This window comes from Platichthys flesus, chromosome 17 (assembly GCF_949316205.1).
Source record: "Platichthys flesus chromosome 17, fPlaFle2.1, whole genome shotgun sequence".
NCBI classification, from domain to species: Eukaryota; Metazoa; Chordata; class Actinopteri; order Pleuronectiformes; family Pleuronectidae; genus Platichthys; species Platichthys flesus.
In genome coordinates, this window is record NC_084961.1 from 1,584,944 (window position 1) to 1,604,898 (window position 19,955).

Sequence of the window (19,955 nt, forward strand, 5' to 3'; positions counted from 1 at the left end):
ATATGATCAACAGACAGAAGGAAATGCTGAACATAGTCTTTGAAGAGCCGGAGTTAATGAATAAACCTTCTACGACTCTACGTGACCACATAACCATATATTACCTGTCCTGGCTGCTCTTCAGTGGCTGCGTGTGTATTTCAGAATTTGTTTCAGAATATTGCTGCTGACTTTCAAGGCACTGCATGGTTCAACAACAAGCTGCTAGGCTGATCTTATAAATGAGTACTCATCAACCCACAGACTGAGATCCTGTGATAAGGCCATGTTACATCTCTCAGTCAAGACTGAAGCCCAAAGGAGACAGAGCCTTGGTTTCCATAGGCCCAGCACTCTGAGTGGAGAAGTACCTGAAGAACTCAATAAATAAAAATGTCACTGTCTGTTTTTAAAACGTTTTCATCCATTTAAATCAAACTCAGTTTATAAAAGAGTCTCAGTGATTGTTTTTAAATATATCATGTGCTTCTTTTATTCTTTTCTTTTGCCATCACTTTGAAATACATTTTATCATTTTATCTGGTGTCTTTGGTTTTGTATGCTATTGAACTACTTTGCTTGTTAAAGGGTTAGTTCACACAAACATTGTAATTCAGTCATTGCCTACACATCACTATGAGGATGGAATGTGGGTGAAGTGTTGGAGTTCACAAAACACTTCTGGAGTTTCAGGGGTAAACAGCACTGCAGCCAAATCCAAAACAATTAAAACTACTTCTGCAAACGTACAAAAACAACAGACAATGCCTCTGAACTGCTCGAACGTGCCTCCAGGCAGGAAGATATCAGACGCTGTAAATGACCTTGACACCACAGGAGCCGTATGCAGGCATGTTATGTTTATGGTGTTTTTACACATTTGAATAAGTAGTCAACATTTACTTCAATTGTGTTTGGTGGACTCAAACACTTAACCCACCCTCCATCGGCTGAGTGGTGAGCAGATTCATTTTCATGTGAACTATCCCTTTAAAGCTCTTTTGAGACGTGCCAAATAAATACAGTTATTATCATTACTATTATTATAGACTGTTAAATGGTGTTAGACATGTCTGTTTTCAATGAGTGGGTTTGGCTTGTTATTGCCTCAAATTAAAATGAAGCTCCAAACCGTTGCATCCATCATCATGTTTCCTCCAGACTGTGCACATCCTGAATACGTGCTTTTGAAATGGAAAAGAAGAAGAGCTCCAGTCTGAACACTGTTGTGTTTCCCAATGCTCCCAGTGTCCGGCAGTAACCTTCCCCCAGCAGCTGACACACTCAGCTGAACTTGTCTTGACCTCTTGACCCCTGAGCTCTGCATGTGTCTCCCTCCTCACCCAGTGACATGTGAGGGCGACACCACGACCACACGACCCGTCTCCTGCCTCCAGGAGCCGGGGCTGCCCAGGGCTCCCGCACGGACCCGGTGTGGAGCAGTGAGACAAGCACTAAAGCCAAATCCTCCATCATCATGTTTTCATCCTTGCAGGGGGAGGGAGGGTTGACTACGAGGCAAAGTGGGGGGAGAGGCAGACACACACAGGGCCTAGCTGCCACATCTGTTTCATGCGAAGAAGCTGCGCCGCTAAACCGTCAGTAACCCATGTTTCCTTCCAGTCCGCCGGTAGCTACAGGGTTCAGCGGTCGGGTGACCGGCTGACCGGGGGAGGCAGAGGACCGGGCGCAGCAGGTCGTAGTTAACCGGGTTGTGCTCGCTTCTCCGGCTCCTCTCCGGTGCAGTCGGGCTAACTAGCTTGCTAGCTAGCTCAAGTGGCTATACGTAGCGATAGCATGTTTCGCTAGCTTGAACCGGACGTAGGTTAAATTCCACAAAGTGAAAGAGAGACCGGGATTTGAACGCCTTTTAACGTCCCGGTGGACCGCGCGTCGGCGGGGTTCGTTTCCACCGGGGTCGCGAACACATGCCCGTTAGCTGCACGGTGGGCACAAGTGGTTTCCAGAGCTAGCTAGCCAGAAGCTAATGTTAGCTTGCTTGAATCGTGGTTTGTTGCCATCTGCCCGGGCTCCGTCTATAGCCTGGGATGGAACGTTTTAATTCACCCAGTTAGATTCAGATAACACAGCCAGGGGTTTGTTGTGGATGTGGAGTTTCCTATTTATGAAATAACACCGCGTGCTGCATTAGAACCTGATGGTCCAGGCACCAGAGGAGTCTCACTGTAACGTTACATTAAAATGTCCCCAAAAGGCTTAAAATACACAAATATCCCTATTGACAGCCAGGCAGGCGGTGATGGACGTGCTTTATTATCCAGTGTTTTATAATCATACTGACAGTCCGCGGGTCGGAACCAGTTCATCACGCACAGCTCTTTCTTGTGTTGGAATTTCAGACCCGTTTTTGGTTTCCCCCAAACGGCTCCGGCCCGGGCCTCAGTCCGCGGTCTAGAGTTGGATAGCGGGCGGATTGAGGCTGAAGCTCGTCGGTGTGTAGCGGCCCTCCAGCCCCGGTGCCCCGGCCCCCATCATGGGAGACAGCAGAGGTGAGAGAACAACTGTCCAACATTAACAGCACCTGGAAACTGTGGAGGATGTTAAACTCAACTGTGAAAAAGGCTCTTTACACTTTTATTAACCTGTCAGCTGCAGATTAAGGCCTGTGGAAAATATGGATTATGATGAATCAAGGGTTTGTTTTAATAATAGAACAATGAGGCTTTTTAAAACACCTTAGTGACAGCTGGCAGTGTTGACCTATGACCCCGCTGCCACACAGCATTCAATCATTTGAACCAAGTCAGACTTGGTCAGACATTTAAATTACCGTCCCACCACTGGGTTAAAGTACATTGGACTTTAATTATTGATTAAATGAAGTTAAGTGTCCCTTTTTATTAAGCACTGTATTATATTGTAATAGATTGACATGGTTCACCACAATAAAACAATCACACCGAGGATGTTAAAACTAGCTTTGTATATTTAACTTGGTGCCATAAAGATATTTAATTGATGAGTTTCCCATTAATCACCTTCTCTGCCATGACTATGTTATCAATCCTCACTGACTTGTATTTTCCATTGTGCTCTTCTTTCTCAGATTCTCGTAGCCCGGACAGCTCATCTGTGTCCTCCCCTCCTTCAGGCCAACGCTCCCCCCCACTGGTTCCCTCCGCTGCTTCCATGACTTCCCATCCTCCCACCACCACCAGCGGAGTCAACAGCCCGATCAGTAGCATCGGCTCCCCCTTTTCTGTCATCAGCTCTTCACTGGGCTCACCCTGCCTCCCCGGCACACCGTCGGTGGGCTACGGCCCCATTAGCAGCCCACAGGTAAGAGAAGACAGTTAATAAGGCACATATTTTATATACATACCAATATGTACTTAATGGTACTATGCAAATAAACTTGGCTTACTTTGAAAGATATTTTGGGGAATCAAAAATATTCACATAATGCATATATGGTGGCTAATCTTAACTTTGGTTTTGCCGTCACTCATTTAGTCGTTGTCTGTTTGCCCCCCTCGTCACATGCCACATGTCTTGGATTGATTCTAAAGACCATAAGTCCTCATCATATTCATCTCTTGATCTTCTTGCAGATCAACTCAACAGTGTCCATGTCGGGGCTCCATGCAGTGAGCAGCTCTGATGATGTGAAGCCTCCACTGGGCTTGCAGCCGCTGTCACCCCACAGCCCTGGGCCGATGCTTTCCCAGAAACGCCTTTGTGCCATCTGTGGAGACAGATCCTCTGGTGACTACACACCTTAGATAGAACTCCTCTTTTCTGTGCCTTGTCTTTGGGTTGAGCTATAAAGTGTAGATGAATAAAACATTGGTCAGAGCCACTGAAATACTTTAGATTTCAACTCTGAAAGGATTTGTCCTCCTTTCTTAATTAATTATCTGGCTCTTTTCCTCCACCTTCCCACAACCTCCAGGTAAGCACTATGGCGTCTACAGCTGTGAGGGCTGCAAAGGCTTCTTCAAGAGAACAGTGCGCAAAGATCTGACGTACACATGTCGGGACAGTAAAGACTGTATGGTGGATAAGAGACAGAGGAACCGCTGCCAGTACTGCCGCTACCAGAAGTGCCTGGCTAACGGCATGAAGAGAGAAGGTGAGCAAGCAGGAAAGGGCACACCTCAAATACCACCTGTTCTCAACCCCTTCTGCTCATGACCCCTGAGAATGAGGCAACTTCCGACACCTTTTCACACTCTCTTTGAGGTTGAATGGACAAAGTTATGTCTTTACTTACAAAATGCAATTTAATATGGGCTGACACTAAAAGTAAAAAGCCCACTTACCACCCAGGGCATATACAGACGGCAACACAACGGCATATCTATTGTCAGTCACTCCTATAAATATTTTGAGCTTTCTTTAAGACTCTTTTGCTGTTATACATCTGAAGTGTTGGGAAACTGGGATTCAGTACTTATAATAAGCTGCGCATGGCGGTTGTGGCAGTCCTTGTCTACTCACAGCCTGAATTATTACATAACCATTCATATTTACCAGGTTTCGAGTCTCCAGGTGGACATCAGTTATCATTAAAACATACCATGATTTGTACCAATTAAGAATCAAATACAGCAGCAAAGCATGTGTTAAGTGTCGTCATAAGAATTGGCACATGTGATAGTGTTAATAACTGGTCGTAGCACATTATATAATTCAATCAGACAAAACCTTAAAGGTATACTATGCAGGATTGTCGACTGATTAAAAGTCTGCTTCTCTCTCAGTAGCTGCTTCTGGAGAGGCTGTATGTGTGAATATGAGAGTGTCTGAGCGAGAGCCGCCACTTTCTGTGGAGTTTCCCCGACCAGCCCACCCAGTAAAAACTCTGCAGAATGTCCGAAGGAGCCGATGTGAGAACACATAGATCCTTCACAGGAGGGGACAAGGACAGCTGCTGTGATCTCCGCAGCAGAATCAATATGTAACAACGTGCCTCTGCCTGCTGCGCCCCCCCCCCCCCGGAGATTTCTGTGTTGTTGTGAAGGCATCTGAGAATCTCCTGCTGCGTTGTACATACGTGAAAGGAAACCCCCGGAGAAAGTCCAAATTCTCCGGACATCCTCTCGAGGTCATCTCTGAAAATGGTTTAGAGAGAGAGCAGCGGTGGTCGAGTGAGTGAAGAGAGGGAGCGCAGTTAGCAAGATCAACGCAGTGAATCATTCACCTAACACTGTGTGGGGCTGTTTGTGTGGGTATGTGTGTGTGTGCACGTTGCAGCAGTTCAGCCCCCCCCCCCCCCCCCCATACATCCATGACACAGACAGAGAGCAGAGCAATGAAAACTTTCTGCTATGATCATCTCACTTTGGCTTCACTTTTTCAAGCCCTCATGTCGACCATCTTGATATAAAGTTTTTACTCTCTCACGCTGAGCTCTCTTAGTAGCGGAGCAGACCCAAACCAAACAGGACTTCAGTTTCCTGTGTCAGAACCGATCTGAGCCCAATGTTTCCCCCGATTTACAGACATGTGCATCTAAAAAAAAAGAGAAGTAGAGACTGAACCCAAATATTTCAGAATATTTGTCCAGACCCGGCCTCACTTCTTGATGGGTGAGGGTCGGGGAATCTTCAGGAAAACCCACATTGGATCAGGTCTCAGCAGATAAATTCACCAGCCCACACTTCTATTGGGTCATAAGTGATGATTGAGAAGGTTTTTAATGAATCTGTTCTTAAAGAAAACCCTGCATAGTTTACCTTTTAAAGAACCACAGCCGATCTGTGTCTGCTGCAGACCCCTTTTTAAACCAGTCAGTCTGAGATGATCTGCTGCTGAGTCACTTGGAGTCCAGCAGTGTCAGTACCAGTTAACTCTACTCTGCTTTCTCAGATTAGATTTGGACTGAATTCTGCAGCATTTTACGACGTTGCATTTATCGTAGATATGTTACGTTGATTGGTTACTATGATTTGTGGTCACTCTTGTTGAGGTAATGATCACTGTGGCCACTGAGATTTAACTTAATGCCGATGGAATTTACATTTAAGGCGGCTACTTAGAGTTGCAGGTACTTTTTCTGTAATCTGCAAAACCTCAAGATGTAAATTCTGAGCGTAACAGCACATCACCTTCAACCTTAGATGAGATCTTCTAATCTCATTTAAAGATATGGGTGGCAGTAATATTTGCACAATAGACAATAGGAAGATCGAGTACACATTGGTAGAGGGGGAGATGGGGGTGGGTAAGCCTTGTACACACTAACCCCCTTTCCCCCTCTCTTCCTCTTTTTGTTTCCTCTCGTTCTCTCTCCCCCCTCCCTCCTTCTGTAGTGGCCAAGATGAACGACAGATGTAAGGAGAAGAGGGAAGGAGGGGTGTATGTCTGTGCCTGTATGAATGAGAAAGAAGCAGAGTTATTACATTGCATATCGGCAAGAAGGAGCTAGTCCATTGTACCTAGTTTCTTGACAAAGCTCAGACATGGACCCGTTCCAGCCTTGAATCGTTTCCTTGTGGTTTTTAAAGCTCAAAATATCCAGGGAAAGTTAACTGAAGATGCACAATCCACTTTATTTTGACGTCACTATTGTTTATTCTCAGCCGCGGGCTGCACATCCGGTCTCAGTTACAACAGTGAGACAGAGATTTTGCTGGTGTTTTGAGGAGCATTAAAGCTATTGGGTTGGTAATCCTGGAACATCTAAAGATCAGACAACACTTTGAAAAGATGCAGCCGATACATCCCCCCGCCTCTCATTGACCTTGTTGACAAAGCTACGCCCCCAAAACTCCAGCACGTGCACAGACTAACTTTTGCTAGAAGACGTGACTCGCTAATTTCAGACGATTGTCTCTGCTTCGTCTGTGTTTGTTTCTCTAGCTGAAATAGTCTGTCGTGTGCAGTGAGTTTCTTTTTTCTCCTGACGGTTTTATTTATTGATGACTATTGAGACACGAAGAGGATTAAAACAAATAGGGTGTACGAGTCTAAGCTGCAGCTTCAATCGTGTTCAGCAAGTTGATGAGTAGTGCTGAACTTTAGATCAGTCAAAAAATAGCATTTACTGCAAGGAAGCATTTAAAATATAAAGAATTCTAAACAGACTTCGGTGGCTTTGTGACAGCGGCAGCTCTCCTGGTTCAGGAAAACGGGGGATCATGGGAAATATCCACTGTTGAGTGGTTTTTCAGCTCAGTCAGTCAGAGCTCCACTCAACACACTGATAGACTACATTAAAACCACTTCATCACTCGGACACTAGCTCAACAGAAATAAATAGACAGTGGGACGTTCTTCACGGACCAAGCCAGTCACATGACCTCGTTCTTTTGAAGTCTGTGGTGGTACATTTTCAGTGAAGACTCACAAAACTACCAATGTTTTGCAACACAACAATTAGTTATGATGAAATGATCAAGTGACTTTTTTGAACGACATTAAAATGAGAATCACAGTTCACTTAATTTGTGTTAGAGATTAAGAGAAACCTTCATTAATGCCAACTTTCATAAAAACCAGTGTCACATTTCATTGTCATTCCCACCTCAGTGTCACTTTAAAATAATTAGTGATTACAATAATAATATGTATGTTGTGTATGTCTTCTATGGGCTATTGGTATTGGGCCTGAATAAAGTTTGAAAGACCGTATGAGAGGCTTTGAATTCATCATGAATTGTAAATCTCCGTCTCTGCTTTCCCACTGTTTGGCACATTATTTTGGTCTCACTTTTTTCGTCTCCAATCTTTTTGCCTCTTTTTGACACAAACCTCCTTCACCATTGTTTTCCCCCATTTCTCCTCTTCATTGGCCACACATCCAACTCAACTCATCTTTATCCATCCTGTTGGAACATCCTGTCTTCTCATCAATCTTCTACTACCTCGGATTCACTTTCTGTTCTCTACTGTTGCGTGACCCAAATATTTGCTTCCATATCCAAGTGCATTCTCTTACACCTCTCCTGCACCTTCATTCTTCCATTTTGACCTTCATTCATCCATCCTTCCATTCCACAATTTTCTCCTGTATGCTCTGTTACTATTTATCCCTCTCCCCCCCTTGTCTTTCATTATTTTCTTCTGTTTCTTCTCTGCCCCATCACGCAGCTGTCCAAGAGGAACGGCAGAGGAACAGGGAACGAGAGGGCGAGGTGGAGTCGACGAGTGCAGTGAATGAGGAGATGCCAGTGGAGAAGATTTTGGAGGCGGAGGTGGCTGTGGAGCAGAAGACCGAGCTTCATGCAGATGGCAGTTCAGGAGGCAGCTCTGTGAGTAGTGTGGGTGGTTGAAATTCAATGCAAACTGCCATGCACTTATGTGAAACACTGTGAATCTAACATTTGAAATTCCACTTAGTATAGTTATTTGATAAAATAATCACAATTTATTTTCTAAATCTGCTTTTTTCAGCCCAACGATCCTGTCACCAACATCTGTCAGGCAGCAGACAAGCAGCTTTTCACCCTGGTGGAGTGGGCCAAGAGGATCCCTCACTTCTCTGAGCTGCAGCTGGACGACCAGGTCATCCTGCTTCGTGCAGGTACCTTGAAGAGCTGTCATTTGCTGGGTTGTTTTTGAATCTGTCAAGCTCAGCAGAGGGATGCAGGGCTGTAAAGCCAAGTTTCATCCACAGTCAAAAGCAGCTGCCCCGGCTTTTTAAATCAGTATGTGTCAATAGCGTAAAAAAAAGTGATGATTTTAATGAGAGCTAAATACAACAAGCAACATTCAGTAATATCAGGTTTTAATAAATATAGAAGCACAATTGTAGAATACTTGGACATTTGATTTATTAGAAGTACTGACACTCCACTCTTCAACAGGCTGGAATGAACTCTTGATTGCATCGTTCTCCCATCGCTCCATCTCAGTGAAGGACGGAATCCTACTGGCCACCGGCCTTCACGTCCACAGGAGCAGTGCTCACAGTGCTGGTGTAGGAGCGATCTTTGACAGGTAATACACAAACAGTATAATCCCCACACACATATCACACTAGTGATCTTCATTCAGGAGTTTGAGTGGGAGACCTAGTTGGAACGGACCTGCCACCATGAAAAGTTTCTGTCCCCTTAAGAGTTTTAGCATATTGTGATTAAAGTGTTTTTACAGAGGCCTTTCTACTTCAACTTCCAAACTGTGTAGGGTCCCACTGTAGAATGCATCCACTTCTACACAGTATTATGACCATCTACCATAAGCCTGAAATAAACAGACCCCGAAAGCAACCTCCTCTTTTCCTCACCTGGTTATTACACATCAGTCCTTTGAGGTAGTTGAATAAAGAAATAATACTTTTCTTAATTTATCCACATGAATTTCTCTGTGATGTTTCTATACTCGTTGTTTCTATGAGCTACACACGTCATTCAGATTTAGTTGATAAGTTACTGGGATAAGAACTTGGATATTGTGTCTTTGGTTGGCTGGAGCTGCTGTGTTCTGCGTTGGCTGTGATTGGCTGAGAGACTCTGCTGCTTTAGGGCTGCCTCTTGGGTGACAGCGCATGCCAGGGAGGCTGGTGACTAATGCTTGCCCCGTAGACATGCATGTGCGCACACACTCAGTGGCATAGCACCTACTGCAGCATTTGATAATATGATTGTGGCTGGCTAATGCACAAAACTAACAGGTCAATAAAAACAGGAAGGTACAGTGGAATACTCTAATACGTGTTCATATAATAATCTACATCCCATTATTGTACAGGACACTGCAGAGGCCATGGGTTTATTATTTCTTGCCCGATTTTTCCTAAACTATCTTATGATCCCATTTTGAAATATAGACATCTTTTGTTCTGTTTGCCTCATAGAACAAGGAGGGCACTCGGACAGAGCATACCTAAAAAATAATTTGACTGGCCCAGGCATGATACAAGTAATATTATAGAAATTGTGCCATATGTATTGTCTTTAGGATTGTATAATTGGTCAGTCACAGACACTTCCACTATCACCCATGGACTCTCCAGTCTTCTGCATCAACCGTCAGTTATTATTAAAGGCTCAGTGTGTAGGATTTAGTGGCACCTAGCATCGATTCTGGTCATTTCTTTACTCTAAACACAGCACATTTTTATTTTAGCTCATTATACGCCAATTAAAACGTCATTATCACGATTATTTTCTCTTTCTGCCAAAATATCTTTGTAAATCTTCACACTGAACCTCACAAGTAACATGTGTTGGACAGTTCACTACAGAACAGTGATGAGAACATTCATAATACAACAGATATTGTTATTAGCGCCAAGTTGTATTAGAATGTTATTTAATCAAGACATAATAAATGCTGGTTCATGTCATAATGGGATGTTATCAACAAGTTTGAATGCACATTCAGGGCTTTTAATAATGAAAATAATAATTCTGTTCATTACATCATCACCTGCTTTAATTAAACAAAGAATTTCGGCAAATCTAAATCACCTTAAATGACATCACAACGTGTCAATTCACTGTTAATTACACAGTAATTACATTGTTATAAAGGGTTCATTTTCCAGGCAGGTTTAAAAGAAGCTAACTGGGCTCATGGCAAACGCCTCAGTGATTTTCCTCTATTTATATAAAACAATTCTTCTAGCACTGCTCTCTTGTAGCGGCAGGCTTCTGTGTCAGCTTGGCATCAGCATCTGTTTAAAGCTACTCGGTCTTATGTTATCGAGGAGGGCATAAATAATGAAATATTAGGATTACTTCAAAGCACATTGGATTAAACATATCACTGCAGGGGGTCTTAAAGTGCAAAATAACAGACAGCAGAACCACAACAGAATGTATAAACTTCACGATACAAATTTACCAAAATAAAACAGATTCAGAAAGCTCAACATTGTACAAAGTGCAAAAGGTTGGTGTCCACTAGTTGTCAATCTAAGCAGGAGAGCTTCTTGTTGATTTGTGGACATCTGTTTTCTTTAAAGTTGTATTTTGCACTTTGAGGCTCGGTTATTCTTCACTCAGAAGACACAACGCAGTGTAACTTTACAGTCCAGGGTTTTCAGGTTTTCACTTATTACTTTCAATCTTACTAATTGTTTTCTGCTGTTGCGCATTTGGCTCATAAGGTTAATTATAACCACCTTTCTGCTTATTTCAACACATGTGAATTATCATGGTGCCTTTTCTAAGACTATATTTATTGATTTAATCAAACTAATCAAATGCTTATCAGACATCAGTGTTTGGTTGAAGAGCGAAGTTTGAGCCCAACAGTTTTAAATAGATCAGAACGTAGCAGATTTTCTCAGGGCTCAGAGAATATACAGAAAGCTTTCACAACAATGTAACTGTGTAATGACATTGTAATAACACATTGTGATTGAATACACAGGGCGCACAATGCTGAGGTTGGGGCCATATTTGACAGGTAATTACGCCACTACACAAACACTTTTCTTAAACCCCTCCTCTTGAGACAAACACCGAACCACAGCACAATGCTTGATGCTTCTCTGCATTTTTGCAGCTTTGCACAAGCCGTTTTTTCACTAAAGTTGTTATTACGCTGAGAACTGTTTTAAAGAATCACTCACTGACCTGTAGGTATATGGGTCAGAATGATGGTGATGTACTGCGACACAATATTTGGTTTGCCAGACCATAATGAGAACAATACAAACGTGTGAGCTGGCTTTGTGAGGCTAAGTTAGCTCTCCAGGATATTAATGGTGGGGTGTAGGTGTACGACGAGTATTGTATTACTGATTCAGGTTGTTCAGTCCTCAGATCCTTTAGGAGGTGTTGAATAAAATCTTTCTACTTCGTGTCTATAAAAACTTTCACTGTGTTGTTGGCTTAGGCAACGGGAAATCAAATCCATGCAATTAAAAGCAAATGTCGGTTTCTGCACTGTTCTATGGTGGATGATGGAGCAGTGAATACACTGCCCCTGGTCACCCTCCTCTTTCATTCAAACCCTGGATGGAGAACAGGGGTAACATTAAGGGCCTTCGCTAAACCTCACAGATCCACACTGATGATCTGTTGGTTATTGCACTGCGCATCTAATGAAGCGTGATTAATTTGTTCTTAAAATATGTCTCAGCATGTTGGTAAGTCGGTAAGAAAAATAGTTTTTGTTCTTACTGATTGTCTGTATTGTTCCTGGATAACAAGGAACCTTTCTTAGGTCCTCAGGTCAAGATTTTTAAGAATGTGTGGGTGGGTTAGCGAGCCACATGTGAAGGACCGTCCACTCAGCTGACGTCATCTTTACACTTGACACCACAACAATATCAGCACTGACCACCACAAAATTATGTAATTTCCCAAAGGGAAAATCTTATTCCATTTTAGAGCCGGGTGATGATGTCAACGATTTTATTTATTTATAGCCTGAAGTATCTTGGAACACTCTGAAAACAGGAATACAGATAAACTGAGAAGTTTTATGCCCAAAACCCAAAAGAAGAAGGAAAATTATATTCTTTGTCTCATATTTCCTTTCAAACCCAATAACCAGCGTTTAATGTGGTAACTTAATGATTCTCCTTGTTCTCCAGGTAAAGTTTGTGCATCTTAATTTCTAATGGTGACGTGTACACACTAAGAGCTACACACACACACACACACACACACACACAAGCTAACAACACACACATCTGTAAACTCAGACTTGGAAAAAGAAAACCATAATTTGGAGTTCGTGTTTATTTGCATATCAAGCGGGGAAGTGAGATCTGATCACAAGGTTTCACAGAAGAGAAATACAATTAATGCCAGGTGTGAATGGACAAACCTAAAGCTGCCCACTTGTGATTGGATCTCTCAGGATGGCACCCACAATAATACAAATTAAACTTTTTCCTTTAAAAAGCATTAAATCGTATATCAAGAAGCCCATGAATTTGGTGTTTATTCTTTTCTGTGAGTTTGAATGTATAGATCATTTATGAATGTTTGGGCGGAGAGAATAAAGTGGATGGAATCATGAAATGTTTTTACTCACCAGTTTCCCATATTTAATAAGACACTTACTTATAAACCCTTAAATATTAGGTAGAAAAAGCTAAAACATGAATCAGCCACAGCCTGAAAAGAACCCACCGTTTGGTGGCAGTAGTTTGCCACGGTGTGCCGTTTTAACCTGCATTGTTTTCCCTGCTGAACAGAAACTGTCATTCCCCCGTGTGGTTTGGACATCATGTTATAACTGAGCTGTGACCTTTAATAACAATGTGATTTGAGTCTGGTGCCTCCGTTCTTACTCTCCTCCCCCATCCCTCCTTTCCCTTTTTATCACTCTCCTGCTCTTTTTCTTTTACATGCTACCTTTTTTACTGGCCATCTTCCTCCTGACCCAAACTTGCATCCCCCCTTTATCTGTCCTCTCTGCAGGGTTTTGACAGAGCTTGTTAGTAAGATGAGAGACATGCAAATGGACAAGTCTGAGCTGGGCTGCCTTCGAGCCATCATCCTCTTCAACCCAGGTACTTTAACTAGTTGAAATGGACTAAAAACATTTCTGGAAAAGTGAATGAAAGGTGGTGAACATGTAAAATATATTTCAACAGTATAAAGTTGATGTTTCTCTTTTTTTTTCCACCTGCCAAGATGCCAAGGGCTTGTCCAACCCCAGTGAGGTGGAGCTCCTGAGAGAGCGGGTGTACGCATCCCTCGAGTCTTACTGCAAACAGAAGTATCCCGATCAGCAGGGCAGGTAGGCTGTCACTCACTGGACATGTTAACAAGCTCAAGATGAGGTGGTAGGATGTGACATCTTCTCAATTCTTGTTTTGAGTTTATATTGATTAAAAACTGAAATCTGTGTATCATTTCTCACTTTACTCTCCTTCTCGCTGTCGTTCAGGTTTGCAAAGCTCCTCCTCCGTCTCCCAGCACTGCGCTCCATTGGTCTGAAGTGCCTTGAGCACCTGTTCTTCTTCAAACTGATCGGTGACACGCCCATCGACACCTTCCTGATGGAGATGCTGGAGGCGCCTCACCAGCTCCCCTAGAGGAGCCAGGTTGGGTTCGGTCAGGATCCAGTGCACACCAGGAGACCCGGCACGTTGCACCGTGTTGGGTCATTGGCTCGTCTCATTGAGCCTCACTTAACTGCAGCACCTGCTGGTTTAAATGTACCAGCTCTCACAGACACACACACACACACACACACACACACACACACATATTGCTCATCATCGACTAATTATCTTCACACGTGCACATGCAGGTCTTTACTTGTATGCATGAACTGACAGAAAGTATAACAACTAATATACAGCTAATGTGGCTCTGAATGAAGAGAATGCCAAAACACAAACATACTCAAACACACACACAGACATTTTCACCATCTTTTCCACCACCGGGTTTACCATTCAATGAATTAAGCCCTTTCATCAAACTGCTACATTAAATGTCTTAATTTTAATTTAGCCTTCAGTTTTCACATCTTCATCTCGCAGTTGGTTTTTGCTTCTGTGTAACTGGTATTGCCTACTTCCCATGTTTGTACTTGGGTTGCTTCGTTACACCGCTAGCTGCACCGCTGTATGTTATATCCATCACTAGCCGGTTAGTTATTCACGTATGGTTTTTACCTTGAAATCAGGTGCATAATTTCAATCAACTGTCCGCCATCGAACCGATTTACTTGTTATTGTTCAGGAGGTGTCCTGTTCCGCACAGGAAGACACACCCTCTCAGTGAGTTAATTCAATCTCAGAAATATTTGAAATATTTTATGCTTTTCTTGAATATTCATGCTGAAACTTGTTTGAGTTTCTATTTTGAAGTACTGTACTCATGAAATGAGAGCTTTTTCCAAGGCATTGAAATCCAGGAAAAGGGGGCGGGGAGCACTTAGTTGAGCAGACACACTTAGTCCCTCCCACCCTGATGCGCACAGCGGGCTTTGTAAGACAAGAAGAATGACTTGAATTATTATTGTTTTTAGTTTTGATTTTATCCTTTTCTCTACTTTGGCAGTTGTTTGGCCTTTTAAACAGCTGAAAATCACAGGAAGTTCAGCTTCATGCAAGACAGAATGAGTCTTTAATCTCCTGCCCCCCCCCCCCCCGGAGTCCTCCCTTTGCTGGTGGTCATTGATGCACTTTTGTGACTTGTAACTGTGTAAATGTTCCTGTTTCCATCTTTTCTCAGACACCTAAGAAAACCTTAAAGGTACTATGTGTAGGGTTTTCTTCTTATTGCATCACTTTCAAATCAGACGTGATTATTTTTGATGACTTCTAAAAAATAATTGGCCAAATCCTGCAACCGGTTGAACTTTTCAGACTCGATAGGTTGTTCCATCAACTGTCCAGTGGCCATGGAAGAGAGAAATGATATTCTCTACTCGAACAGTTCTACCTGTTATCAGTCGGCCTGTATCTCAGCTCTGGTGTTTGCTGCATCTAGCCCAGCACTTCAAGTAGTCCTTGAACAAGATACTGGAGTAGTTTTACAGGAGCTGCTTTACATTTAATGCTGTAAACACAAAAAAACAGCAGCTGAAATAATCTGACAGTAGCAGTTTCAGTGTCTAATTTGCGATGCAGTACTTCTGCACCCCCCGAAGGCCAATATTGGAAAGACAAAGAACCTTTTATATGTGTTGTGTTACTGTAATGCAATAATGAAATGAATTAGCGCTATGTAATGGAAATCCTACACGTATTACCTGCAGCTTCAGAAACTTTATTTAGTGTGTATTGGCTCAGTGCTTGCGACTTTTGTACAGTAGATGTAAATAATACAAAACAACACCACAGGCGTCCTGCAGAAACAAAGACCTGCTCACACTCTCGAAGGTCGATCACTATCTCCAACAGACGGGATTAAAATCTTTATTTTCTGCTGTCGAACCCACGTCCGGTGTGATGACGTCACCATGTAATTGTTTTTGAGCCCAGGGCCAAACCACACCTTGCTGCTGCTGTTGCACCGACCCCTGCCAATGTTTGCTGTCGCCCTCTTCAACTGATTGGCTGGATTTCATTGACAATGGCACTTGACATTTATTGTGATTACATTTTTGTGGGCAACCGAAGGTGAGCATTGCAGCGAGAGGTCAAACGCAGCTAATGCATGGTCAGGAGATACAAACTATGAATCAACCCATCAACATGTGTAGATTCATCAAACGTTTTTGTTAGTGAAGTATTTAAAAGAGTGTTGACATTCTGAAGTATATCTAACCTTATTTGTCACCACATTTAATAGAAACTAGAAACTTTTGCAGAATCATTCTACAGGGAAGAGGTGCAGCTGTCCTCTACCAGGTGCTAAAGAACTCATGTGGTCTTTTAGTTTTAAGACTTGCACATTTTCATCAATGCAAAACAGTATGCAAGTACACAGACAAATCATCAGACAGCCATTGTCCACTCTTTTTTTATTTTATGACCCTGAACTTTATTGCAGACTCCAAGCTATGGAAAATGAACACCAGCTATGTGCTTGTACATTTTGACTGTGGCTGATGAGTGTTTGTCCTCTATCCGACACAGCCAAAGCCTTTTGTATTTTAGAGAGCAGTTCGGTTGGTGGAGGCAATGAAAGTGGCTGTTGAATTGTTTCTTTGACCAGAACGAGCGATGAGCTTCCTGCCGTGCAGTTAGTCCAAAAACGTCTTCTCAGAGAGGATACTCGGTCTCCCCCATGTGATGTGGACTTGGAGGCTGGCAGTTAGATGACCTGTGAAACAGGTGGTTTTGTTTGACATGTCAAAACGTTGGTCTAACCCTAAGAGTTTGGTGTTGTTTCAGTTTTTCTCCATGTAATGAGTTCATGCTGCCAACTCAACAAAGTATTCTCCAGATGTCCACTCATTTCCTACATGCAGAGAAAAGGTCAGGCTCTGGTTGGTCCGAGCTGCCGCTGCATTTTAACTTTTCAAGCTGGTGGCAAGCTCATGATGTGACTGGCATCTTCTACTGTCCCAGATGTGGTCTCAGCTCTTTATGGCTTGAGTTGGCTCAGATCATACACGTTATATAAAGATGGACGACACATCTCCCCCTCCTCCCACTATTCAGAAATAGATATGAAGCCAAAATATCCGTGATACGAATGCTGTCATCGTGTGGTGGTGATGTCAATCAGAGTCACACCGCTCAGGAGTCAGTCAGCAGTCGATCTTGAATTTTCAACCCGTTTTTATATCAATTAATTGAAATTAAAGGCACAGACCCACATAAAAATGGGCGACGCGTCTCCACTTCTTTCCACTGTCTAGAAATGAAGCCCAAACATCCCTTGTATGAGAGCTGCCATCTTGGAGCTGGAGTCTGCTCAGTAGCGATCAGGGATTGAGCCGCTCTGTCAAGGTCTCGGCTGTCAATCATGAAGTCTCAGCAGTTTGTGATTGAAACCAAACTAATCAGAAACATGAACATGTGAACATACATCAATGCGATGTAAACTATATCAAATGAAAGAAATGTTGAAAAATCAACATTTAATGTGTACTTTTGTTCATGTCCCATCTGCTAACATGGAGGATGCTGGGTTTATGACCTGTGCTGCAACTAGCCACCAGGGGGCGATCGAGACACTGGCCTCACTTTTTTGAAGCCATCATGTCGTTGATCTTTATTTCCGGTCTCTTGTTCAGCTGAACTTTACTGGCACAGACTTGGTGATCTGGATTCGAGCTGACCTACGCTCTGAGAAATTTGCTGAGGGATGAAGTGCTCGTCTTTAAGAGAGGAGGCCATCTTTAAATAATCTCATCTTTACTTTGTCTGACGTCTCAGTGACTTTCTCTGCTTTTCTCCTGGAGTTTCCTCTGTTGAATGTTTGAGCCTGCTGCTACTGCTTCATGTTTGATCCTGGGGAATGGGAATGATTTCGCTTACCAGTCGAGTGCTGGAGCATCTGACATTAAAAGAATAGTCGCTACACATCTGACTGAGTAAAGGCCATCTTTGGGGATAATCCAGCAAAAAGTAAAAATATGCAACTTGTATATTTGTCTCGTGGTTACTAGGTTAAGCAGTCATCATGCAATGTGTGCATTGTGTTTCTGGCATTAGTGAATTCAGCTTCGTCTCTGCTACATGAGCTCCCATTGATCGGCAGTGAAATTATTGAGAATTCTCATCCCTTCATGTTGAAGCAGTGCATTTGAGTTTTGCTACGTCTTTTCTATATTTCTCTATATTTTGCTATGAGCTTAGGTCATTTGGAGAAAGGTAACCATACAGTAAAAAGATGAAGTTAGTGGTTGGGAACTTTTTTAGCATTTGTACGGGGTATGTGTGTGGTCACATGCACATGTGTTTGGAATCTGTCGGCAGCTACGCCTTTGTTGACCGGCAGATACTGTAGCTTTGGCTGTGATGTGCTGGCAGCCGGTGAAACTGATGAAAGGATGCACAGAGGAGAAGGAGCCGGGCTGGAGGGATGAGTAACTGTTGACCTGATGCTTTATCAAAACAACCCAGCCTCCTCCTTACCTTCACTTTGTCCACTGCTTTACTTTAAACGCTTCTTCACTCAGTATTACCGGCTTTGCATTGGAATGGTCTTGTACAATTAAACTATGATTCTTGGACTGTTGGTCGAGGATGTGAAGCTTTTAGGTGGAATAAGCGTGGGAGAGCTGTGAGGAGGGATTCAGTGCCGTGTGACCCTCTGTACTTTACTTTACTTGACGGCAGAGCAGCGATGATCTGCGGTCCCGTGGGAAACCGCCGGATCGCACCGCGCCGCCCACAAAATGTTTGTCGTTTGCATCCGTGTGCACTCAAGGCAGACGCATGCTGTGACCTTTCGACTGTGTAGCAGTATTGTTGTCGCCATCTTTGTTACATTTTGAAATTACTCACTTTTTTGAAAATAAAGACATGAATTAAATATGCTTTTTTTTTTAATGGATTGCAGGCTGTGACTGAAGAGTTGATCATCATGTATAGATTAGATATCATGGTGGCGTTTTCACCTATTGACACAGGCCCCCTGGAGCCGAGGCAGATTCCCATTAAGGTCAATGAGGTGCAGTGTGCAGCCTTGAAACCACCACCCTCACTGGTTTGTTTATCACTGCCAAGCTGTTTGTGGATGTGGCTGTTTCAGATTCACTCAGTCCTCACTGCTTGTTTTGTCATGTGTGTTGTGATTATTGTGCAGTGTGCTGAACAGTGCGCCACCCTTGGCCTGTGTAGTGCATACTAACAAGGGGCCCTAATAAGAAAGGAATGACAGCTCGTGTGGAGAGGGGAGAAGGAGACCAGGGTTTTTCTCCCTCTCCGGGTGCTCAAGCTGTGCATTGGTGCTTTTTGCAGGGCCCCCCCAGCCTGAAATCGTCTAGTTACCAATACACATGGATGTAGTTCTATGAGTGAAATGCAAATAAGGAAGGTTTTCATCCCAAATCTGCTCTTCTTTAGTTGGATTTTCTGCACGAGCAACCTGACGTGTGTTTTCTGTGGCTGCTTCAGATTGTGAGGAAGAAGTGGCTCTGGTTGTTTGAAGCCCAGCAGCATCCACTGGTTTGGTCTGCAGGCAACACCTCTGATGGGAGGGATGAAGTGAATACGACTGCCCTCCTTAAGGAGGAGGGCGTTGATTTTAAAGGTTTGAGGAGTCGTGAAGGGAAGTAGAGAGAGAGACAGAGGGAAGGAGAGACGGGCAGGGACTCAGAGAACTCGGATCATTTGTCGACTGAAGTAAAACGGGAAAGAATTCAACTTTCCAGTAGATCTAGAATCTTCCTTAATTGTTTACTCTTCATCTTTAATCCACACAGTTTCTTTGTCTTGTTTCCTGTCTCCCTCTTCAACTAGGCTCTTCATCTTTTGTTTATTACAAAGTATTAAACAAATACGAGAAGTGATGAATCAGAATGGAATCTGTCACTGATATTTTTTTATCTTCCTCTCTTTCTCTTGTGTCTGTTCTCTGTCCTGTTTGTATCCTACTCCCTCATACATGTGGAGCTGATTGACTATTGTGTGCTTTGGGGATTGAAAGAGAAAAAAAAATCTGAATATGTTTTTCAGTCATTAATTCTGAATCTTGTTTCTGTTTGTTGTATCATGTCTGAGTAAAGGTTTTAATACTGTAAGACAA

General features: G+C 43.0%; 1 protein-coding gene across 4 annotated transcripts; it reads left to right on the forward strand.

The window, feature by feature from the left end:
- The first annotated feature begins 1,496 nt into the window (after nt 1-1,496).
- Nucleotides 1,497-19,955, forward strand: rxrba (retinoid x receptor, beta a). Of its 4 annotated transcripts, XM_062409300.1 has the most exons (13): nt 1,497-1,577; nt 2,340-2,489; nt 3,047-3,279; nt 3,552-3,705; nt 3,893-4,072; nt 6,255-6,275; nt 8,035-8,195; nt 8,338-8,467; nt 8,751-8,883; nt 11,266-11,301; nt 13,272-13,363; nt 13,488-13,593; nt 13,744-19,955. In XM_062409300.1, the coding sequence occupies exons 2-13, from the start codon at nt 2,474-2,476 to the stop codon at nt 13,889-13,891; spliced, it is 1,410 nt and encodes a 469-aa protein (XP_062265284.1). In that variant the 5' UTR covers nt 1,497-1,577; nt 2,340-2,473; the 3' UTR covers nt 13,892-19,955. The 4 variants fall into 4 exon arrangements, with proteins under 4 accessions (XP_062265284.1, XP_062265286.1, XP_062265287.1 ...); XM_062409302.1 differs by lacking the exons at nt 1,497-1,577; nt 11,266-11,301 and having other exon boundaries at nt 1,595-2,489; XM_062409301.1 differs by lacking the exons at nt 1,497-1,577; nt 6,255-6,275 and having other exon boundaries at nt 1,598-2,489.